Raw genomic sequence first — 25,097 nt, forward strand, 5'->3', positions numbered from 1 at the left:
ATTAAGAATCGTGATCTCGCAGAGCTGTCGTAAACCTGACATGACTTCTGGACTCCTATGATGTGTAAATTGTTTTGTCCGGATCTACTCTCTAGATCCTCCAGGTGGTCCCAGAGTTTTTTGTTGTCTCTTGTGAGTTTTTTTACTTGCCAGATGTGAGACTGCACTCCAATGTTATACTTTCAATTTCAAGCTATAAGTTGTCTAGGTGGTTACCATGCTGCGCCACCACCTCCTGAAGTTGACGCAGAGAGCAGCAACTGTATTCGCTAAAGTCTCTTGGATGTCAGGAGAAATCAACTTTGCCACCTCAATTGCTAGCATTTTGTAATCCATCACTGATGTCTCCCCCCATGGGATTTTCACGTTCTGATGTTGGGGAGGGAGGGGACATGGTAAGCAGAGGTTTGAAACTGCTTTTGAATTCACATCCAATTGTTTTGCATTGAAACAGCTCATTTTAAAGATAAAGTCCTCAATGCAGTGTAATATTGAGTAAAAAAAAAAAATATATATATATATATATATATATATATATATATTATATTGTGGTAAAATGGAGGCAGAGAGATCATAGCTCCCGATGCAGTGTGGTCGAGTTAGCTCTTGCTACAGCAGTACCCTGTGACAGACAAGCTCAGTAGTCGGTATGAGACCATGTTTCCGAAAGGCTCCACAGCAGGTGTTCTTATATATTTATTGCCAATAATATCAGCCTATTCAAAAGCTGCAGATCCTCTGTTAGTTTCTTTCCTGTTGTCTTCAATAAGCTGTATATGGGGATAGATGTGCAAAAGAGACACAGAGGACCATACGCTGTAGGATAGTGCCTCCAGGATTACAGCCTCTATATCCTTGCCGCTGCTTTCAGACCCTGAGGAGGGCACCCCTGTAGGCCTACCATCTCAATGTGCCCCCGGTACAAGTACCCTCTCCAGGCACCACGTGCAATCTAAGATGGCCACCGTATCCTGAAGAATACAGCAGCGAGGGTGAAGGCAATCTCAGACAGTGCTGTAGCTCCCCTGTCTGAGGCACCTGGTTGGGTACTGTAAAACAGGGTCATAATCACTCACTCTACGTCCTGAAGCTGAACGGGCCGGCATGATGGCAGGTGCAATGTCCGAAGTGCTGGGCTGCCTCTTCTAAATTCTGCAGCCGGCGTCGAGGAGGACACTGTGGGCAGTCTATGGAGGTTAGTGCCGCTTCAATGCTCTCCACTCATCACCGTCAGGACCCATGGAGGTATCGGGATGCCAGTGGGGGGTGCAGTACAGTTAGCGGCTGTATTGAGGATTTCTTTTCTAGAGTCGTGGGGTTGGAGCTGCTACTCACTGTTCCATCACTCCATGGCGCTGAAACCGGAAGTCCAACGTGATGATATTTCTAAAGCCGCTTTGATTTTCCTGTTCATCTGATACAATAGTAGCTTGCCTATTAGATATGTTTCTACCTATGAACTCAGTTAAGATAAAGTTATATAATGATATCTATTATACAGATTTGAGATTCTGAGCATATCTTTCATCTCAGAGAAAATGGAGAAGAGCTTAATATATGCTTATCTTTAAATCATTAATTTCCACATTTTCATTTTTGCCTCCTGGAGACTCAATGAGAATGTGAATTTTTTAAAATTTACTCATTTGTAATCTTTTTAGCATTTCATGCACATAACTTTGTTCACCGAGAAGGAAATTCTGATCACTTATTCAAAATTATAAAAGTAAAATGTCAAAGTTGTGATTAAGTCTCTAAACATTTTCCCCGAGGCAGAATTACTCGCTGTGAAACATGTTAAACTGATTAAGAAACATAAGAAAAATAAAAGATGTGATGCGGCAGTCTCACTATAGGAATTACATGAAATAGGGCATTTCCAAGACAGGAAAATTCTTTCTGAACATACAATGCTGGATTGAGCTACACAGCATCAACAGGAACCAACGTTAGTTGAGAAGATTGTTTTTTCCACTCGTTGCAAAATGTAAAAATTAAATATTAATAAATGTAAAAACGACAACCATTAGATTCCATATAAGATATGTGAGACTCGGAAAATACTGTGGCTGGAGGCTAGAGACGTTTATAGACTTTATTCTACTGTTCCTCACAAATCCCCCATCTAACTCTGAACTCTTTTAGACAAACATTCTAGCTTTGCAAGGCTTTAAATTAAATATTTGTTCTACCTTGTACATAAGTCTGTCCACTTCAAAAATTCTCCATTTTCTAAATCTAGGATTATAGATTTCCAGAGGTTTGCATTGTGAAATCTCTTACAAAAGTTATCAGCAAGCATAGCAGTGTTAAAGCCTAAAGGACCTTCTACACAGCACAAGGATTGGGCAAGAACGCTGAATGCTTGTTTGTTGGCCTATCGTCACTTTTATGCAAACATAAGAATGCTTGCTGGTCAGCTGCACATCTCCAATAAATAGCTATATGGGTACCAACAATCTTATGAACAATATTTTGCCCCCATACCAGCAAACGTCTGCCAGTAAGCAAGCACTGATCAACATGCTTCGTGGACTGGCACTCCATATGGTGGGCTGATTATCAGCCGGAATTAAAGGACTTTAATGGAGTGATTTTCCTGTGTGCTGCCTCCCTTTACTCTAAATAAGTTTTTGTTTCTATGTTTGTCAATCAAATGTCATTACTTCCTTCTAATAACCACAAAGCCTCTTCTTTGACTACTAATACAGACACATTACAGTCCATATGTGGATTGTCATTCCGTTTCCCTAAGACCATATTGGTTGAAAACGGCTTACAAAATCATAATACATTGCAAATTATGGATTTACATTAACCCTTTGCAATCAAATTTTGGATTCAGGGTTTCCTAGGGGGCTTTCTCTTTCTGCCATTATACAATGGCGCCATCTGCTGGCTAGAGCCAGTACTGTGGTATGTGACATGCTGAAGAGACCCTCGACAACAGAGTGGCCAGTAATCTAGAGTAAGAATACCCTGCCAGACTTCTGCCGACATCGGAGCTGTACAGCCGTCAATCAGAATGTCTTTAGACGTCAGACAGTGGATTGGAAAGGGTTAAATCCTAATTTTGACACTAGACAATTTTATGTCTTTCTAGTATATTAAACCAGATGACGTAGTAAACTCCCTCAATGTCCACAACCATTATTTAGCATCTATAGTATTATGGGCAGAATTATTATAGTCATTTTACTAAGATGATATGAAAGATACAATGTGAGAGTTCAGGAATATGGATTTAGTACTAAGAAATGTAGAGCTCTAGATCAAACACTGGATTATATAGAAACAAAAGCATTGTTATCCTGAATGCCTGCAAGACAATGACGGAGTCTAATGAGCCAGGCTTTTAATTGGTTGACCTCAGATATTATCTTTTTGCATGTCCTTTAGTAAAAGCTTTTACAGCTTGACATCTTTCACTTTAATTTGACACATGAAAAATATAAGTAGAGGTTCACCTGTTATATTCTATTATATTAGCCAAGTAGACAACATCATTCAAATACAAGGTCTTTCCTGACATATTTTATACACTTCAAATTATTATTGGATGGTTCTATCTTTGAGAATGAATTTCCATGTCAAAGCACCATATTAGGGCTTTATTTAAACGGGCATATATTATGTCTTTGTGCTGACCATGTATTTTTATGGATAGGGCACGGACGCATTATAGCCTATAATTCTATTCACAGGGGTGTATTTTCACACTTACTGGGGTTGTATTTTCACACTTACCGGGGATGTATTTTCACATGGATGAGAATAGCACTTACAATGTGAACTGTCTGTGGAGATTGGACAATACATGAACAGGTGTCTGTATGCTGTCCAGAGCAAGTTGAGCTTGAAATTCTCGGGCAAAACTCACAATGTGGCCATATGAGTAAGACCTGAAGGGTAGTCCAACTTCAGACTTTTATGGCATGGCCACAAGACATGCCAAGAAAGTTTGATACATGTGGGTCTCAACTCTGGGAGACACACCTACACTACCCCTAGTTCTAGCCCAGCTGAATGTAGTGGCCAAGGGTGGTTGAGACATAAAGAAACAGCGGAGCGGACTTCACTAGACTGTTTTCACAACTACCGTAGAAATCAATTGGTCAGTGCCCTACTCTGTTTTTACAGCTCCCAAATTTCGTAAACAGCATGGTTGCGACACTCTTTCCAAAACTCCAATTCACTTCTATGGGGGGTATATAAACAGCATAGACCAGCTGAACTTGGCTGTTTTCATCTTTCCGCCATCTGGTCACCTCATAGTTAGCATCACGGCCATGCTTGGCTGAGAGAGAAATTTTAACCACTTGGTGGCATCTTATGTACCTGTACTTAAATTACTCTTTTTTCCATTATTTTCATTGTTTTCTACAAATTTTAATGGCCAAAAAAACAAGTTGCTATACTTGTATTATGGGCTAGAAAAAAACGCAAACATATACTAGCAGTCTCCTTAGGCCTCTCTCACTTGGGTGCTTTTTACCGCAATTATGAACGCTGCTTCAATCTGGTATTAAGCTCCCATTGAAATCAATGAGGCACAGACATGTGTTCAATCGTGGCGCTGGGCGGCGCTTTCCAGTGCCGCGATTTTCGAGTGCTGTCTGCTCTATCGTTGTCCATTTAGCTCACCTCATCACCCATTACAATGATGGGGTGCGCTAAAATATGCTGTCAACCACAGGGAGCTGCGGCCAAAAGCAAAAGTAAAATGGTGGCAAAGCGCCGCATTTGAAATCATGGCGCTTTGCCGCGTTCGTGCGTGAGAGCGGCCTTAGAGTAGCTTTAGCAAACTTCAAAAATGATTACATTGATAATCGTTTTAGCTTTTTAAATAGGTAAACTTAACAGGTTTGTGGACTTGGATAAAAAACAAATCACCAAAAACATGAGCTTGAAAATTCCTTATGTATTCAGTCCCCACTCCTTCATATATACAGACATGTTTTCCCCAAAGCTTTTCAACCTGCAGGTAATTTCTTTGCTGCTGGTAGATTCAATTCATCAATATATTTTAATGCATACACTATTCATATCTCAGTATTCCACTGAGAGGTCGCAGTGTGGATCACAAATGCATTACAAAATGTGCCTTGTGGCTATTATTGAAAGGTAATTATTCCAGTTATTCCACCACTACTGCCTTGTGTAGATTTTATCATTGCTTTTCCATGTATCTGGTTTTGTTTCCTTTTTCTTTATTTCTTTTTAGAATTGTTTTGTTCTTTCTGTTTTATAGGTAGTTCTAAGTGTTTAGAAGTTTTGTAAATTGATTACAGAATGTGAAGTAATGTAAAAATTCCTAGTTATTCAGGCCTCGGTCAGAAGAGCATATTTTTTGCGCTCCCTTGTGTGCAAAAAAAAATGTGCTGCACAGATGTCCCTTCATCACTGAACCCTGTGACAGCACTGATTCATTGAATGACAGCTGAACACTGCCTCTGATTAGTCACAGCGCTTAGCCAATCACAGGCAGCACTTCCAGGAGGTGGTGCTTTTTTTAAATCCCCGGCCAGAAGAAAATGCGGAAGAACACTGCCAGGGAGCCAGAGAGAAGACATGCTGGACAGAGCTGCTAGGTGATGTATTATTTTTTTTCCGATCGGCTAGGGCTTCTCTTCAGGGAAGGGCTTACATTTCAAGCACTTCCCCGAAAATCACTGTGAGGGTTGCGTGCATTCCATTGCTTTCAATGGGGTAGCAGCAGCATCGGTCCCATTGAATGCAATGGAAGAACATCGCAATCCTCTGCCACAGCTGTGAGAGCTGTGGCAAGGGATTCTTTCATTCCCACTGCAGTCCCCTCATCACTGAACACTAACACTGCACAATGTTACATGCAGCATGGACCTTACTGGCGCACGCATGTGTTATCTTTTGCAGGTGCAGGGTATTTTGCGCCTGTAAAAAACGGACATGTGAACACTTCATAGGAAACCAATGGTTCTAATTGACACACTTTTACTGGGCACATAGTTATGCAAAAAAAACGGTCGTCTGACTGAGCCCTCATGTGGTACTTTAATACATTTAACTATTGATCACCTTATTACACTAAAAGGGGTTTTCTGGGACTTAAAATTGCATACATTACAGAAAAAATATATATTCGCCTGTTCCAGCGGCTTCCCAGTGCTGGAGCCCCGATGCCCACCATTCAGAATTCTGAAAAAGCAGGCTGGCTGTCATGTGCCATCTATTGCACATAACCACTGAGCCAATTACTAGTACATGTCCGCCAGCTGTCTTTTTCTGAGTTCGAAGCAGTGCGCACCAGTGCTCTAGCATTGAACAGGGAGCTGCTGAAGCAGGTATGTATACATTTTTTTCTCCATTTTACACATTTCTAAGCCTATGAAAATTTTTAAGTCCTGAAAAATCCCTTCAAAGAAAATGTAACTTAATTTTTTACTTATTAAACACACACAATGAAATATGCTATTTTTAGTCCAGTTAGCATTTTAAATATTTTAATAAAAATGTATGTTATAATTAGAGATGAGCGAACGTGTTCTTCCGAGCTTGATATTCGTGCGAATATTAGGGTGTTCGGGATGTTCGTTATTCGTAACGAACACCATGCGGTGTTCTGGCTATTTTCACTTCCTTCCCTGAGACGTTAGCGCGCTTTTCTGGCCAATTGAAAGACAGGGAAGGCATTACAACTTCCCCCTGTGACGTTCAAGCCCTATACCACCCCCCTGCTGTGAGTGGCTGGGAAGATCAGGTGTCACCCGAACATAAAAGTCGGCCCCTCCCGCGGTTCGCCTCAGATGCGGTGTGAGTTAGATGAGGGACAGTGCTGTTTGTACCGGAGCTGCTGTAGGGAAAGAATTGGTAGTTAGTGTAGGCTTCAAGACCCCCCAAAGGTCCTTATTAGGGCCACTGATAGCTGTGTGTTGGCTGCTGTTAGCAGTGGCAAATTTTTTTTTCTCAAAATCGCCTCTGCAGACCGTTGCACCTGGCATTAGGGACAGAAGTGCTGCATAGGCAGGGAGAGTGTTAGGAGTGAGTGTAGCCTTCAAGAACCTCAACGGTCCTTTCTAGGGCCATATTTATCCGTGTGCAGTACTGTCCAGGCTGCTGTTAGCTGTGCTGCATTTTTTTTTGCTTCTCAAAATCGCCTCTGCAGACCATTCCACCCTCCATTGATACTGCAGGGAAAGAATTGTATAGGCAGGGCGACAACACAGTTGTTATTCATTGAATATACGCAGTGCTGCCTTTTGGTGCCAAAAAACTGAAAACAAATCTATTTGTCCAGCCTCTGTCCGTCCTAAGGGCTGTGGACACGTGTGAGCTGCGTGAACAACATTGCTAAATCAGACGCACCCAGCTACGCTTTACTGCTGGCTTCGCCATTTGCTTTCCTTAATTGGGAAAAAAATACCTGCTCTCCAAGAGTTATAATAACTCTGCTACCCTCACGTTCTGTGACACATAAGCAGGGACACAGCACAGTTATTAAACTTCTCATGTTCATTGAATATACGCAGTGCTGCCTTTTGGTGGAAAAAAACTGAAAACAAATCTATTTGTCCAGCCTCTGTCCGTCCTAAGGGCGGTGGACACGTGTGAGCTGCGTGAACAACATTGCTAAATCAGACGCACCCAGCTACGCTTTACTGCTGGCTTCGCCATTTGCTTTCCTTAATTGGGAAAAAAATACCTGCTCTCCAAGAGTTATAATAACTCTGCTACCCTCACGTTCTGTGACACATAAGCAGGGACACAGCACAGTTATTAAACTTCTCATGTTCATTGAATATACGCAGTGCTGCCTTTTGGTGGAAAAAAACTGAAAACAAATCTATTTGTCCAGCCTCTGTCCGTCCTAAGGGCGGTGGACACGTGTGAGCTGCGTGAACAACATTGCTAAATCAGACGCACCCAGCTACGCTTTACTGCTGGCTTCGCCATTTGCTTTCCTTAATTGGGAAAAAAATACCTGCTCTCCAAGAGTTATAATAACTCTGCTACCTTCACGTTCTGTGACACATTAGCAGGGACACAGCACAGTTATTAAACTTAGATAATTCATTCACTAGAGGCAGTGGGGCCTTTCGTTTTCCAAAAAGGGCAAAAATTATATTTGGCCTGCAGTCTTGCGCCAATTTATTTCCTGCCTGTGAAATCAAATCACTGGTAATACAGCATGCTGAGGGGTAGGGGTAGGCCTAGAGGACGTGGACGCGGCCGAGGACGCGGAGGGCCAAGTCAGGGTGTGGGCACAGCCCGAGCTCCTGACCCAGGTGTGTCGCAGCCGACTGCTGCGCGATTAGGAGAGAGGCACGTTTCTGGCGTCCCCACATTCATCGCCCAATTAATGGGTCCACGCGGGAGACGGTTATTAGAAAATGAGCAGTGTGAGCAGGTCCTGTCCTGGATGGCAGAAAGTGCTTCGAGCAACCTATCGTCTACCCGCAGTTCTGCGCCGTCCACTGCTGCCAATCCGAATCCTCTGTCTGCTGCTCCTCCTTCCTCCCAGCCTCCTCACTCCACTACAATAACACCTGCTCAGGAGCGGGAACACTCCCAGGAACTGTTCTCGGGCCCCTGCTTAGATTGGGCAGCAGCGGTTCCTCTCCCACCAGAGGAGTTTATCGTCACTGATGCCCAACCATTCGAAAGTTCCCGGGGTCCGGGGGAAGAGGCTGGGGACTTCCGCCAACTGTCTCAACAACTTTCTGTGGGTGAGGAGGACGATGACGATCAGACACAGTTGTCTTGCAGTGAGGTAGTAGTAAGGGCAGTAAGTCCGAGGGAGCAGCGCACAGAGGATTCGGAGGAAGAGCAGCAGGACGATGAGGTGACTGACCCCACCTGGTGTGCAACGCTTACTCAGGAGGACAGGTCTTCAGAGGGGGAGTCAAGGGCATCAGCAGGGCAGGTTGCAAGAGGCAGTGCGGTGGCCAGGGGTAGAGGCAGGGCCAGACCGAATAATCCACCAAGTGTTTCCCAAAGCGCCCCCTCGCGCCATGCCACCCTGCAGAGGCCGAGGTGCTCTAAGGTCTGGCAGTTTTTCACAGAGACGCCTGACGACCGACGAACAGTGGTGTGCAACCTTTGTCGCGCAAAGCTCAGCCGGGGAGCCAACACCAACAGCCTCACCACCACCACCATGCGCAGACATATGATGGCCAAGCACCCCGCAAGGTGGGACGAAGGCCGTTCAGCGCCTCCGGTTTGCACCCCTGCCTCTCCCCCTGTGCCCCAACCTGCCACTGAGATGCAACCCCCCTCTCAGGACACAGGCACTACCGTCTCCTGGCCTGCACCCACACCCTCACCTCCGCTGTCCTCGGCCCCATCCAGCAGTGTAGTTCAGCGCACCGTCCAGCCGTCGCTTGCGCAACTGTTGGAGCGCAAGCGCAAGTACGCCGCCACGCACCCGCACGCTCAAACGTTAACCGTCCGCATAGCAAAATTCATCAGCCTTGAGATGCTGCCGTATAGGGTTGTGGAAACGGAGTCCTTCAAAAGTATCATGGAGGCGGCGGCCCCGCGCTACTCAGTTCCCAGTCGCCACTACTTTTCCCGATGTGCCGTCCCAGCCCTGCACGACCACGTCTCCCGCAACATTGTGCGCGCCCTCACCAACGCGGTTACTGCCACGGTCCACTTAACTACGGACACGTGGACAAGCACAGGCGGGCAGGGCCACTACATCTCCCTGACGGCACATTGGGTGAATTTAGTGGAGGCTGGGACAGAGTCAGAGCCTGGGACCGCTCACGTCCTACCCACCCCCAGAATTGCGGGCCCCAGCTCGGTGCTGGTATCTGCGGAGGTGTATGCTTCCTCCACTAAAGCACCCTCCTCCTCCTCCTCCTCCTCTGTCTCGCAATCAAGATGTGTTAGCAGCAGCATGTCGCCAGCAGTCGGTGTCGCGCGGTGTGGCAGCACAGCGGTGGGCAAGCGTCAGCAAGCCGTGCTGAAACTACTCAGCTTAGGCGATAAGAGGCACACGGCCCACGAACTGCTGCAGGGTCTGACACAGCAGACCGACCGCTGGCTTGCGCCGCTGAGCCTCCAACCGGGCATGGTCGTGTGTGACAACGGGCGTAACCTGGTGGCGGCTCTGCAGCTCGGCAGCCTCACGCACGTGCCATGCCTGGCCCACGTCTTTAATTTGGTGGTTCAGCGGTTTCTGAAAAGCTACCCACGCTTGTCAGACCTGCTCGTAAAGGCGCGCCGGCTCTGTGCACATTTCCGCAAGTCCCACACGGACGCTGCCACCCTGCGCACCCTGCAACATCACTTTAAGCTGCCAGTGCACCGACTGCTGTGCGACGTGCCCACACGGTGGAACTCTACGCTCCACATGTTGGCCAGGCTCTATGAACAACGTAGAGCTATAGTCGAATACCAACTCCAACATGGGCGGCGCAGTGGGAGTCAGCCTCCTCAATTCCTTTCAGAAGAGTGGGCCTGGTTGGCAGACATCTGCCATGTCCTTGGTAATTTTGAGGAGTCTACCCAGGTGGTGAGCGGCGATGCTACAATCATTAGCGTCACCATTCCTCTGCTATGCATCTTGAGAAATTCCCTGCAAACCATAAAGGCAGCTGCTTTGCGCTTGGAAACGGGGGCGGGGGAAGACAGTATGCCGCTGGATAGTCAGGGCACCCTCCTGTCTATTTCTCAGCGCGTACAGGAGGAGGAGGAGGAGCATGAGGAGGATGAGGAGGAGGGGGAAGAGACAGCTTTTAGCCGCTGCTGACGGTACACCGGCTGATTGCCTGTCATCCTTTCAGCGTGTATGGCCTGAGGAGGAGGAGGAGGATCCTGAAAGTGATCTTCCTAGTGACGACAGCCATGTGTTGCGTACAGGTACCCTGGCACACATGGCTGACTTCATGTTAGGATGCCTTTCTCGTGACCCTCGCGTTGCACGCATTCTGGCCACGACGGATTACTGGGTGTACACACTGCTCGATCCACGGTATAAGGAGAACCTGCCCACTCTGATTCCCGAAGAGGAAAGGGGTTCGAGAGTGTTGCTATACCACAGGACCCTTGCGGACAAGCTGATGGTAAAATTCCCAGCCGACAGCGCTAGTGGCAGAAGGCGCAGTACCGAGGGCAAGGTAGCAGGGGATGTGCGTAGATCGAGCAGCATGTACATCCCAGGCAGTGCAACAGTCTTTAAGGGCCTGGCCAGCTTTATGGCTCCCCACCAAGACTGTGTCACCGCTCCCCAGTCACGGCTGAGTCGGCGGGAGCACTGTAAAAGGATGGTGAGGGAGTACGTAGCGGATCGCACGACCATCCTTGGTGATGCCTCTGCCCCCTACAACTACTGGGTGTCGAAGCTGGACACGTAGCCTGAACTAGCGCTGTATGCCCTGGAGGTGCTTGCTTGTCCTGCGGCTAGCGTCTTGTCGGAGAGGGTGTTTAGTGCGGCTGGGGGAATCATCACAGATAAGCGTAGCCGCTTGTCAACCGACAGTGCCGACAGGCTAACACTCATTAAGATGAACAAAGGCTGGATTTCCCCAGACTTCTGTTCTCCACCAGCGGACAGCAGCGATACGTAAGCAATACGTAGGCTGCACCCGCGGATGGAAGCTACGTTCTCTCTCACCATCCAAAACGGGGACATTTCTGTTTCATCAATCTGTGTCTAATATTCCTCCTCCTCCTCCTCCTGCTCCTCCTCCTGAAACCTCACGTAATCACGCTGAACGGGCAATTTTTCTTAGGGCCACAAGGCTCACTCAAATAATTTTTCAGAACAATTTTTATAAGTTTCAATGCGCTTAAAAGCGTTGGAACTTTAACTTGAACCAATTTTTCGTTACACTGGGCTGCCTCCAGGCCTAGTTACCACTTAAGCCACATTAACCAAAGCGATTCACCTGCCATCTTGGTTGGGCATGGCCAATTTTTACTGAGGTACATTAGTACTGTTGGTACACCAATTTTTTGGGGCCCTCACCTACAGTGTAATCATAGTAATTTCTATGTTCTTCGCCTGCACTCATGGTACAGAAAGGTGTGTGGGGTTGGCCTACAGTTTAGCTACATAAATGTAACTTGTGCCTTGGCTATACTAAGGCTACTGAAATGGAACGAAGACTGCGCTCCCGCTATACTGCTGCTTCAGAATTGTTAATGGGGCCTGTCCTGAGTGCTACTATTGCTTACATGGAACGAAGACTGCGCTCCCGCTATACTGCTGCTTCAGAATTGTTAATGGGGCCTGTCCTGAGTGCTACTATTGCTTACATGGAACGAAGACTGCGCTCCCGCTATACTGCTGCTTCAGAATTGTTAATGGGGCCTGTCCTGAGTGCTACTATTGCTGACATGGAACGGACACGTGGAGAGGACACGTAGTGCCTCAAAAACATCCCCCTCCTCCTCCAACAGGGAAAACATTGTTGGCAAATGCCTTTGCATTGGTTCGTCTGGTGGCAGTCCAAGAATTTCACCTTTACCGACACAACAAGAGAGCCCCCACACCATCCCCCCGCCACGGCCCACTTAATCCTGGCCACATTCCGAAAACCAACAAAATACAACCGTGCTACTAGGTCCGCAGTCACCACCACATTACCACCAACGCGGTTACTGTTAAGGTGCATATAACCAGTCTGACTGGGGCATGCAGACACCTTGACAGAATGAATAGTGTGTGGCACATAGCTTCCCCATTGCTATGCCCACGTGTGCAGCTCCTGATGGCGGTGGCACAGGATTCTATTTCTCATTGCTTCTGTACAGCATTGTGGGCTATCGCCCCGCCCCTATTAAAGAGGGTCGCTGCCTAGCCGTGCCAACCCTCTGCAGTGTGTGCCTGCGGTTCCTCGTCATGGCAGACGCACTTCTAAATAGACATGAGTGTGGCGTGGCATGAGGGCAGCTGAAGGCTGCGCAGGGACACTTTGGTGTGCGCTGTGGGGGGGAGGGGGGGCGGTTGGGCAGCATGTAACCCAGGAGAAGTGGCAGCAGAGTGTCATCCAGGCAGTGATTGTGCTTTGTTGTAGCTAGTGTGGTGCTTAGCAAAGGTATGCCATGCTAATGAGGGCTTTTCAGAAGTAAAAGTTGTTGGGAGGGGGGGGGGGCACTCTTGCCGGTATTGTGGCTTAATAGTGGGACCTGTGAACTTGAGATGCAGCCCAACATGTAGCCCCTCGCCTGCCCTATCCGTTTCTGTGTCATTCCCATCACTTTGTTGAATTGCCCAGATTTTCACACATGAAAACCTTAGCGAGCATCGGCGAAATACAAAAATGCTCTGGTCGCCCATTGACTTCAATGGGGTTCGTTGTTCGAAACGAACCCTCGAGCATCGCGGGAAGTTCGTTCCGAATAACGAACACCCGAACATTTTGGTGTTCGCTCATCTCTAGTTATAATTTTATTCTACTATTTTATTTACTATTCTATATTATCCTTTGCTGAAATTATGCCACAGGCCAGGTATGAAAACTTGCTTTACAGTACTCACCTGGACCATCTGTAATAAACTAAGTCAGAAAACAACCTATTAGCCCTTTCCAATCCACTGTCTGACGTCTTCAGACAATCTGATTGATTGTACCACTCCGATGTTAGAAGACATCCGGCAAGGTATTCTTACTGTATATTACTGGCAGCTCTGTTGTTGGGGGCCTCTCCAGCATGTCCCATATCACAGTACTGGTTCTAACCAGCAGATGGCGCCATTGTATAATGGCAGAAAGAGAAAGCCCCCTAGGAACCCCTTAAATTCAAAATTGGATTGCAAAGGGTTAACTGAAAACAGAAAAAAAGCTGAATGTTCAGCCATCTCATAAGTGTGAAATTAATTTCTGAAGAGATACATTTTTTTTTACTGGTAGCATGGTGGCTCACTGGCTAGCACTGTGGTCCTAAGTTGAAGTCTCACCAAGGACAATAGCTGCATGGAGTTGATATATTCTCCCCATGTTTGTCTGGGTCTCCTCCAGGTACTCAGGTTTCCTCCCACACTCCAAAACATAGATTGGTGAATATAGATTGTGAAATTGTAAGTCCCAGTGGGGACCAAACCCATAATATCAATTGTTGTAAAATGTTGTGTAATATGTATCTGCTATATAAATAAAGTTATGATGATTATTTACAGAATGGATTTACATAATATCAAGTGTTCAATTACATAAATATATATCATTAAAATATGAAACTAGAATAGTGTCAAAATGCTTAATAATACATAAAATATAAAACGTTCAATGTTATAGCCACTGGTCATGGCTAATGGCATCCCTTACTTCCTCCTGACATCAGTCATAGCCAGCACCATGTACGCTGTGTGTTTTTCAACAGACGCTGTATCTTCTGTCAGCTACCTGATCCCCATAGGGTATGTACGTACAGTTGGTCCACCTCTTAAGGGCTCCGTCAGACGAGCGTCTTTTTGGGCGCACCTATGTTCACAAAAAGAAAGCGCTGCACGGATGTGCACAATGTGGCTGACCATAGCTCCATGCTCATTGCTTTCAATGGGGCCGACGCTGCAGCTGCCCCATTGAAAGCAATGGGATGCAGGCAACCCCACAGCGATTTTCAGGGAAGGGCTTGAGACTTAAACCCTTCCCTGAAAACTACCCCTAGCTGCTTTATAAAATAAAAAAATATATATACATGACCTCTTCGCCACTGTCGGGGCTCCGGTGCGTCTTCTCCCTGGCTGACGGCACTGCATTTAAAAATCCCGCCTCCTGAAAGTGCTGTGTCTGATTGGCTGAGCGGTTAGCCAATCACAGGCAGCACTCAGCCATTCATTGAATGACAGCTGAGCGTTGCCTATGATTGGTCGCAGCGTTTGCCTGACTCCAGTTTGTGTACCCAGATTTTAATTTCTCAGCCAAACCAAACAAGCATCTGGTTATTAAATTCACCCTTCCCTACTAGCTTTTGCCTGCACAATCAGTCTCTGTGAATGTGTTGGCTGTTCGATAGAGATATGGAAAACCTAACCAAGTTAAAAAGCGTTCTGCGATTCCCCACAGTCCTTGTTTTGAAGACCAGATCCTGATTATTGGGATTAAAGTGTTCTGCATGCTAACAGGCAGTCTATTAAGACATACCACAGGCATACCTTGACAGGCAATCAGCCATGGCATCCCTGGTAGATTTCAGCTGGCCCCAAGCTGCCATAACAACTGAGCGGCACCCCCAATCCCATTGCAGGGTCATTGACGTTTAGGTGCCCTGAATAATGATTGGGGCATTTTAAGGGTTAACAGCCACATTCCGTATACACACTGATCTCGACTGTTGCAAGTGGGTGCCAGCTGTCAAAATGGATGACATCTGCTGTATATGTAGCAGACCCAGCTCCCAAACCAGTATTATACATAGACACCCAATGTGCATCCTACGTATATAGCACACATCTGGAAGGGGTTAGTTGGCTGAAGTTGCAGTAAACTGTAATATCAGGCACAACTACTACTACAAATATTGATTTATGTGCCTGGCAAACAATTGATCAGTGGGATTGCTGAGAGCCCTACCTTTACTGATCTAATATTGATGGCATATTTGCTATGTTAATCCAGAAAAAGGTGAATAAAAACAGACAAACACTGTGAAGAACTGGATAAACCCTTCAATGTTATATCAGAAATTACTTTCTAAAAGAATAAAATGATACATCCATATGGTCACATCATATTTGTCTACCGTTTCATGTAATTAAAGCATATAATTTTCCTGCACAGCTTTTCTCAACACTTAGCTTGAATAATCGCATGTGAAGTTTCCATTTTATATAATAATTCAAATCTTCATTTCTATCATTGTATTACAGTTTCAATTCAATGGAAAGTAATGTGTTAAATGTCAAGTTAATGTTACCTAAATCTGTGCAACATGTTTCTCTCTTTTGACGTGATCGTGTCCTACAATTACTGCTTGTGACTTTAGCACTTCCCTTTTGATTCAAATACATATTTCATTCTTTGCCCCTAAGGGAGAAAGTGTCACCTTTTTTTCTCTATACATATTCTAACAGCCTGTTGCTGAATTCTCAGTTGCAGTATAATAATTGATGCTTTGAAAAGACTTCATTCTAAACATAGTTCGTTTTTGTAATACTTACCACTTTCTTTTTATTAGCTGGGAAGCTCCCGTTGGATTTAACAAAGACAGCACACAGCTTCACATCTTCTGGATGAGTACATTTGTCCTACGGAACAAAGCACCGGTGATTAACAAGAAAAATACAACATCTAGCTGTCTTCACAGAGCGGTTCTTTAAGAATGTTCGATCAACTAAATGACTATTATAAATCTACAATTAAAAAAAATTATAATTTATTGAAGAATGTATATTTAATTATGCCGTGGGTGTATGCAGCTCTCTTCAGTGGTATGAGATTTTTAACATTTTTGTCAAATATGTTCTGTATCTTAATTTTTAAATACTTGTAGCCCAGATGCATTACTTCCAAAAATTGCCCTTATAAGTTTTTGTTTCATGGGCAAAGAAAATTAGTGGTGGCTTTACATGGGACAACCATTTTACAAAGAGTTCCTTGATAGAGCGAATGTAAGTGACAGTTGTTTCTTGTAAATACAATGACCCACTGGGTGATGAGTTAGGATTTGTTTACTAGCCACTTTGCTTCAGCTCACCAAAAATAGTAAACAGTTGATTAATTAACCTGTGGTGCATAGAGTCAATTGTTTGTCCTTCAATGACTAGCCAATAACTTTGCGGGAAGGCATGCACCTTAACGACTGAAATTGAACACGTGAACAATAATCGCTCCGTCTAAAAGCACACAAACAGTAGTCATGTGTCATAGAGATGAATGGGAGAGCACATGCACAGAACTGTTTGAAAAGTCATGTTGTGACTTGCAGGGCCACAGCGCTGGAACAGGGTACCCAATGAGAATCAAACACTACTTCCTGGACTCCCCGTTTTCTGACCTTTGAGTTCTATAATATAGTTTATGGGGCTCAAAGGTCATAACAGGTTCCATTTAACGGACCCCACAATAAATCCTTCTGATTTGGGATTGGTTTTAAAATAGATCTGCCATACAACAGCTATTAATCATCTGTTAAAAACAGAAGTCTTGGTGGTAGGGTATCTGCAGTGCTCCATAAATGTTCAGACATTGCTGGAAAGTTTAAAGGAGTTGTCTAGGTACTGTTTGAAATTGTAATGGCAGTTGCAGCTGTGTGAAAATAATTAATAATAATCTTTATTTGTATAGTGCTAACTTATTCCGCAGAGCTTTCAAGCACAGAAGAACACAGACAATACAACAATTACATACTGATATACAATCAGTTTGAAACAAATGGGGTGGGGGTGATACAGGAGGTATAAGGATGGGGGGATAAGGCATGGGGGAACACAAGCAGTACGGGAATTACATATGGAAATCAGTTATTTGGAAGCAAACTGGCTGGGGGTGGTAGGGAAGTGCAGGGGTAGAGGTAGTATGCAATAAGCAGGTTGAAAGGTGTGGGGAGCCATAGGGAGGGGCGGATCACTAGGTCAGGATATTTGGTATGCTTCCCTGAAGAGGTGAGTTTTTAAGGTGCATATGAAATTTCATGCATCGGGAATTGTCCGGATGCCTTGGAGTAGAGCATTCCAGAGGATTGGTGCTGCTCTGATGAAGTCCTGTAGGCGAGCATGTGAGGTTTGTGTTAGAGGAGTGTTTAGTCCGAGGGTGTTAGTGGATTGGAGTGTGCGGGCTGAGTGGTGTACGGACAGGAGGGAAGTGATGTGCGGTGGTGTGGCGCCATGGAGAGCTTTGTGGGTGAGGAGTTTAAATTTAGTTCTGCAGTGGATGAGCAGCCAATGCAGTGACTGGCATAATGCAGAGGCATCTGAGAAATGGCTGCATAGAAAATTGAGCCTACCTGCCGCGTTTAGTATAGATTGTAGAGGAGCAAGTCTGGTATGGGAAAGGCCAATGAATAGCGAGTTGCAGTAGTCAAGTCGGGAGTGGATGAGGGTGACAATAAGTGCTTTTAACGTGTCTGTGGTGAGGAATGGATGGATTTTAGCAATATTTCTGATGTGTAGGTGGCATTTTTCGGCCAGAGATTGGATGTGGGAGGTAAAGGAGAGGTCAGAATCCAGTGAGACCCCAAGGCAGTGGGCGCGCTGTCTGGGGGTTATGGTGGTGCCAGACAATGCAATGGAGATGTTGGGGGCAGGTCGGTTGAAAGGCAGAAAAACAAGAAGGTCAGTTTTAGAGAAGTTAAGCTTGAGAAAGAGGGAGGACATAGTATTAGAGACAGCAAACAGATAGACTGTGATATTTTGGAGGAACGGTTCAAAGATGTCACGGGAGGAGGTGTATAGTTGGGTTTCATCAGCGTAGAGATGGTATTGAAGACCGAATTTGAGGATGGTTTGTCTAATTGGGGCTGTGTAGATAAAGAAGAGAAGGGGACCAAGGACCGAGCCCTGGGAGACCCTGACAGCGAGGGGAAGTGGAGAGGCGATAGAGCCAGCAAAGGAGATGCTGAAAAGCAGTCAGAGAAGTAGAAGGAGAACTAGGAGAGAGCAGTGTTCTTTAGGCTGATAGAGCAAAGCATAGCAAGGAGGAGGTTATTGCCGACAGTGTCAAATTTAGCAGAGGTGTCAAGGAAGATTAGTAGGGAGTAGTCGCCTCTAGACCTTGCCATCATCAGGTAATTTGATACTTTTGTGAGGGTGGGTTTGATCGAGTGTAGAGGGCGGAAACCAGACTGGAGGGGGTCGAAGAGAGAGTTGTCAGAGAGAAAGCATGTGAGGTGGGAGTAGAGCAGGCGTTCTAGTAATTTGCAGATGAATAGGAGGTTTGAGACAGGTCTATAGTTGGCAGCATCGGTCGAGTCAAGGGTTGTTTTTTTGGGGGCTGAGGAGGAAATGGAAGGTGTTGATGAGTCATTTGGGGTTGTGGGATTGTGAGGAGACAAGGGAGGTGAAATAGACTTTTTGGCATGGTGAAGGGCTAGGTTATAGGTTTTAAGCATGAATTTGAAGTGGAGGAAGTCTGCGGGCAGCTTTGATTTTTCTCACAGCCATTCGGTACACCTTGAGTACCGCCGAATTAAGCGCGTTTGAGACGTGAGCCAAGGTCGCCATGGTCTGTGGTTGACGGCTCGGGTTATGGGTGGTGCTGCTTCATCCAGGGCACATCTGAGGGTGGTGTGGTAGTGTTCGGCTGCCACGTTAGGGCAGGAGAGGAGAGAGGTAGGGGACAGGGAGGACTGGATGGTCTTGATGGGTGCAGATGGTCTGGAGGTTCCTAGAGGTGCAATAGATGGAGGGGTCATGGAAGATGCTAGGGTGTCTGATGGAGAAAAAGAGGAGGTTGTGATCCGAGAGTGGAAGGTGGGAGTTAGTAACGTACTTGCCTATCCTCGGCTCTGGTAATCCAGCGCTGCAGCACTACTGTTCTCCCATTCTCTGCTGCATGCCTTGCATTGTGGAGAAGTGTCCACCTTCACGTTTTTTATATCATCCATTCACCCATCTGCCTAAGTGTCCTAATGAAAGTGCATATAAAGGTATCCTACTCTCCCTGAGTCCATTTAGAAGCCTCTGGTGCCAAGAGAGGTATATTTTAGAATTAGAAACCTGTCCATTTAGGTTCGCCTGGAAATGGCGGATGGCCCCACATGCTTTGATCAAAATATGTGATAAGAACTTTGTATTCTTATGTGGTTACTTTGTACAACCTTTGTGCAATTTTATTTAGATATATGTGTATGAGTGCTAAGGTATATGTTTATGTTCCTTCTTCTACCTCCAACCTGTATCTAAAATTGGATCACCATCTGTCAAACTGTTTTCATTTTGTATCCACTTTTCCTTAGTTTTTAGACATTCTGTATACTCCCTTTTAACATCTAATAGAAGATATACAACGTACCTTGTGTGCGTCTGCATCCAGACCTCTGCTGTTGCGCTTAGTGTTTACCCTTTTCCTCCTCTTCCTTAGAACTACATAAATCTGGACATACACCAGGAGTGTGACAATAAAGGGGACATAGAAGGATACAACAGAGGAGTAGATGACAAATGCAGGGTTTTCAATGAGGCACTCATTAGAAGCTGGAACAAAAAAGATTGGAACAGGATAATTCTTTACATTTCACCCCATATATATTAAATACCGGCTTCACCTCAGTAACATATTTCATAGCTAGCACTGTGCACCATGCCTATTGCTTCAATTTTATTCTTTCCTAAATTAGTAGTACATGTAAAATATTAAACAGACGGAGAAAATGCTATCTTCTACCAGTTTCAAGAGCCTCTAATTGCCTTTTACCAGCCTGCATACATTCTGTAGTTAACCGTCTATTGCCAGCTTTCTGTTGGTTTTGATAGCTGCTGGCAACACACGCAATCATAGGTAGCTCAGATCATGTCGATAACATCTCAGATGACATGGTCGAAGTTTACCTTGGTCCTAAGCAGCCAGTCAGATGGAGGTCCTTCCGATGCCCTATCACACCTTTTGCGAAGTGCTTGCAGTGTAACAATGGTTAGCGTGACAGCCCCTGACCTAGTGAAAGCTCACAGACCTGTCATGTATGAATGCCACAGGCAGGGCTTAATAGGCTACATTTAAAAATACTATATGCTGCAATAATGAAGAGTTATATTACTGTATATAATTCAAGCAACTAAGTGCCTACTAGAGATGAGCGGACGTACTCGTCCGAGCTTGATATTCGTGCGAATATTAGGGTGTTCGGGATGCTCGTTACTCTTAACGAGCACCACGCGGTGTTCCGGTTACTTTCAGTTTCCTCTCTGAGACGTTTGCGCGCTTTTCTGGCCAACTGAAAGACAGGGAAGGCATTACAACTTCCCCCTGTGACGTTCAAGCCCTATACCACCCCCCTGCTGTGAGTGGCTGGGGCGATCAGATGTCACCCGAGTATAAAAGTCGGCCCCTCCCGCGGCTCGCCTCAGATGCCTTGTGAGTTAGCTGAGGGACAGTGCTGCTGGTGCCGGAGCTGCTGTAGGGAGAGTGTTAGTAGTGAGTGTAGGCTTCAAGAACCCCAACGGTCCTTCTTAGGGCCACATCTAACAGTGTGCAGTAGTGTGGAGGCTGCTGTTAGCAGTGTTGCACAAATTATTTTTTTTTCAAAATCGGCAGTCTGCAGAGCATTGCGCCTTGCAGTAATAGTCCAGGGACAGAAGTGGTGGTTAGGCAGGGAGAGTGTTAGGAGTGAGTGTAGGCTTCAAGAACCCCAACGGTCCTTCTTAGGGCCACATCTATCCGTGTGCAGTACTGTGCAGGCTGCTGTTAGCAGTGTTGCATATTTTTTTCTTTTCAAAATATCGGCTGTCTGCAGAGCATTGCGCCTTGCAGTAATACTACAGGGAGAGAATTGTGTAGGCAGGGCCAGAAGACATATATTATTGATTGAATATAGTCAGTGGGCCCTCCGTTTCCCAAAAAGGGAAACATTCTATTTGTCCTGCAGGCTTGCGCCAATTTATTTCCTGCCTGGGAAAAGTCTCCGCTGTGCTGCACTTCATATAACTGCATTTCTGTGCAACACATATCTTATCTGATTGAATATAGTCAGTGGGCCCTCCGTTTCCCAAAAAGGGAAACATTCTATTTGTCCTGCAGGCTTGCGCCAATTTATTTCCTGCCTGGGAAAAGTAACCGCTGTGCTGCACTTCATATAACTGCATTTCTGTGCAACACATATCTTATCTGATTGAATATATTCAGTGGGCCCTCCGTTTCCCAAAAAGGGAAACATTCTATTTGTCCTGCAGGCTTGCCCCAATTTATTTGCTGCCTGGGAAAAGTAACCGCTGTGCTGCACTTCATATGACTGCATTTCTGTGCAACACATATCTTATCTGATTGAATATAGTCAGTGGGCCCTCCGTTTCCCAAAAAGGGAAACATTCTATTTATCCTGCAGGCTTGCGCCAATTTATTTCCTGCCTGGGAAAAGTAACCGCTGTGCTGCACTTCATATAACTGCATTTCTGTGCAACACATATCTTATCTGATTGAATATAGTCAGTGGGCCCTCCGTTTCCCAAAAAGGGAAACATTCTATGTGTCCTGCAGGCTTGCCCCAATTTATTTCCTGCCTGGGAAAAGTAACCGCTGTGCTGCACTTCATATAACTGCATTTCTGTGCAACACATATCTTATCTGATTGAATATAGTCAGTGGGCCCTCCGTTTCCCAAAAAGGGAAACATTCTATTTATCCTGCAGGCTTGCGTCAATTTATTTCCTGCCTGGGAAAAGTAACCGCTGTGCTGCACTTCATATAACTGCATTTCTGTGCAACACATATCTTATCTGATTGAATATAGTCAGTGGGCCCTCCGTTTTCCAAAAAGGGAAACATTCTATTTGTCCTGCAGGCTTGCGCCAATTTATTTGCTGCCTGTGAAAAGTCTCCGCTGTGCTGCACTTCATATAACTGCATTTCTGTGCAACACATATCTTATCTGATTGAATATAGTCAGTGGGCCCTCCGTTTCCCAAAAAGGGAAACATTCTATTTGTCCTGCAGGCTTGCGCCAATTTATTTGCTGCCTGTGAAAAGTCTCCGCTCTGCTGCAATTCATATAACTGCATTTCTGTGGAACAGATTTCTTATCTGATTGAATATAGTCAGTGGGCCTTTTCTTTTTTAAAAAAGGGAAACATTCTATGTGCCCTGCCTCTGTCAGTCCTCAGCGTTCTGTGTACGTGCGTGGTGGGTGGAGATAGTAAACAAATCATACGCAGCCAGCTACGTTTAACAGCAGGCTTGCGCCAATTTATTTCCTGCCTGGGAAATCAAATCACTGGTAATACACCATGCTGAGGGGTAGGGGTAGGCCTATAGGACGTGGACGCGGGCGAGGACGCGGAGGCCCAAGTCAGGGTGTGGGCACAGGTCGAGCCAGTGCGGTGGCCAGGGGTAGAGGCAGGGCCAGACCGAATAATCCACCAACTGTTTCCCAAAGCGCCCCCTCGCGCCATGCCACCCTGCACAGGTCAAGGTGCTCTACGGTGTGGCAGTTTTTCACAGAGACGCCTGACGACCGACGAACAGTGGTGTGCAACCTTTGTCGCGCCAAGATCAGCTGGGGAGGCACCACCAACAGCATGCGCAGGCATATGATGGCCAAGCAACCCACAAGGTGGGACGATGCCCGTTCACCGCCTCCGGTTTGCACCACTGCCTCTCCCCCTGTGCCCCAACCTGCCACTGAGATCCAACCCCCCTCTGAGAACACAGGCACTACCGTCTCCTGGCCTGCACCCACACCCTCACCTCCGCTGACCTCGGCCCCATCCAGCAATGTCTCTCAGCGTAGCGTCCAGACGTCGCTAGCGCCACAGTTTGAGCGCAAGCGCAAGTACGACGCCACGCACCCGCACGCTCAAGCGTTAAACGTGCACATTGCAAAATTGATCAGCCTAGAGATGCTGCCGTATAGGCTTGTGGAAACGGAGGCTTTCAAAAGCATGATGGCGGCGGCCGCGGCCCCGCGCTACTCGGTTCCCAGTCGCCACTACTTTTCCCGATGTGCCGTCCCAGGCCTGCATGACCAGTCTCCCGCAACATTGTACGCGCCCTCACCAACGCAGTTACTGCCAAGGTCCACTTAACAACAGACACGTGGACAAGCACAGGCGGGCAGGGCCACTATATCTCCCTGACGGCACATTGGGTGAATTTAGTGGAGGCTGGGACAGAGTCAGAGCCTGGGACCGCTCACGTCCTACCCACCCCCCGAATTGCGTGCCCCAGCTCGGTGGTGGTATCTGCGGGGGTGTATGCTTCCTCCACTAAACCACCCTCCTCCTCCTCCTACGCAACCTCTGTCTCGCAATCAAGATGTGTCAGCAGCAGCACGTCGCCAGCAGTCGGTGTCAGCGGCGTGGCAGCACAGCGGTGGGCAAGCGTCAGCAGGCCGTGCTGAAACTACTCAGCTTAGGAGAGAAGAGGCACACGGCCCACGAACTGCTGCAGGGTCTGACAGAGCAGACCGACCGCTGGCTTGCGCCGCTGAGCCTCCAACCGGGCATGGTCGTGTGTGACAACGGCCGTAACCTGGTGGCGGCTCTGCAGCTCGGCAGCCTCACGCACGTGCCATGCCTGGCCCATGTCTTTAATTTGGTGGTTCAGCGCTTTCTGAAAAGCTACCCCCACTTGTCATACCTGCTCGGAAAGGTTCGCCGGATCTGCGCACATTTCCGCAAATCACACACGCACGCTGCCACCCTGCGGACCCTGCAACATCGGTTTAATCTGCCAGTGCACCGACTGCTGTGCGACGTGCCCACACAGTGGAACTCTACGCTCCACATGTTGGCCAGACTCTATGAGCAGCGTAGAGCTATAGTGAAATACCAACTCCAACTTGCGCGGCGCAGTGGGAGTCAGACTCCTCAATTATTTACAGAAGAGTGGGCCTGGTTGGCAGCCATCTGCCAGGTCCTTGGAAAATTTGAGGAGTCTACCCAGGTGGTGAGCGGCGATGCTGCAATCATTAGCGTCACCATTCCTCTGCTATGTATCTTGAGAAGTTCCCTGCAAAGCATAAAGGCAGACGCTTTGCGCTCGGAAACAGAGCCGGGGGAAGACAGTATGTCGCTGGATAGTCAGAGCACCCTCCTGTCTATATCTCAGCGCGTTCATGAGGAGGAGGAGGAGCATGAGGAGGATGAGGAGGAGGGGGAAGAGACAGCTTGGCCCACTGCTGAGGGTACCCATGCTGCTTGCCTGTCATCGTTTCAGCGTGTATGGCCTGAGGAGGAGGAAGAGGAGGAGGAGGAGGAGGATCCTGAAAGTGATCTTCCTAGTGAAGACAGCCATGTGTTGCGTACAGGTACCCTGGCACACATGGCTGACTTCATGTTAGGATGCCTTTCTCGTGACCCTCGTGTTACACGCATTCTGGCCACTACGGATTACTGGGTGTACACACTGCTCGATCCACGGTATAAGGAGAGCCTTTGCACTCTCATTCCCGAAGAAGAAAGGGGTTCGAGAATGATGCTATACCACAGGGCGCTGGTGGACAAACTGATGGTAAACTTCCCATCCGACAGCGCTAGTGGCAGAAGGCGCAGTTCCGAGGGCCAGGTAGCAGGGGAGGCG

General features: G+C 46.7%; 1 protein-coding gene across 1 annotated transcript in view; it reads right to left on the reverse strand.

Annotated features, from left to right (window-relative positions):
* The window catches only part of DRD2 (dopamine receptor D2), a 441,704-nt gene that overhangs the window by 30,520 nt on the left and 386,087 nt on the right, over positions 1 to 25,097 (reverse strand). Inside the window, exons 6-7 of the mRNA XM_066606916.1 lie at positions 19,881 to 20,062; positions 16,091 to 16,177 (exon numbers count right to left, since the gene is read on the reverse strand). Coding sequence (XP_066463013.1) covers positions 16,091 to 16,177; positions 19,881 to 20,062 — 269 coding nt within the window. The remainder of the gene's footprint in view (positions 1 to 16,090; positions 16,178 to 19,880; positions 20,063 to 25,097) is intronic.

This window comes from Eleutherodactylus coqui, chromosome 6, assembly GCF_035609145.1.
Source record: "Eleutherodactylus coqui strain aEleCoq1 chromosome 6, aEleCoq1.hap1, whole genome shotgun sequence".
NCBI lineage: Eukaryota > Metazoa > Chordata > Amphibia > Anura > Eleutherodactylidae > Eleutherodactylus > Eleutherodactylus coqui.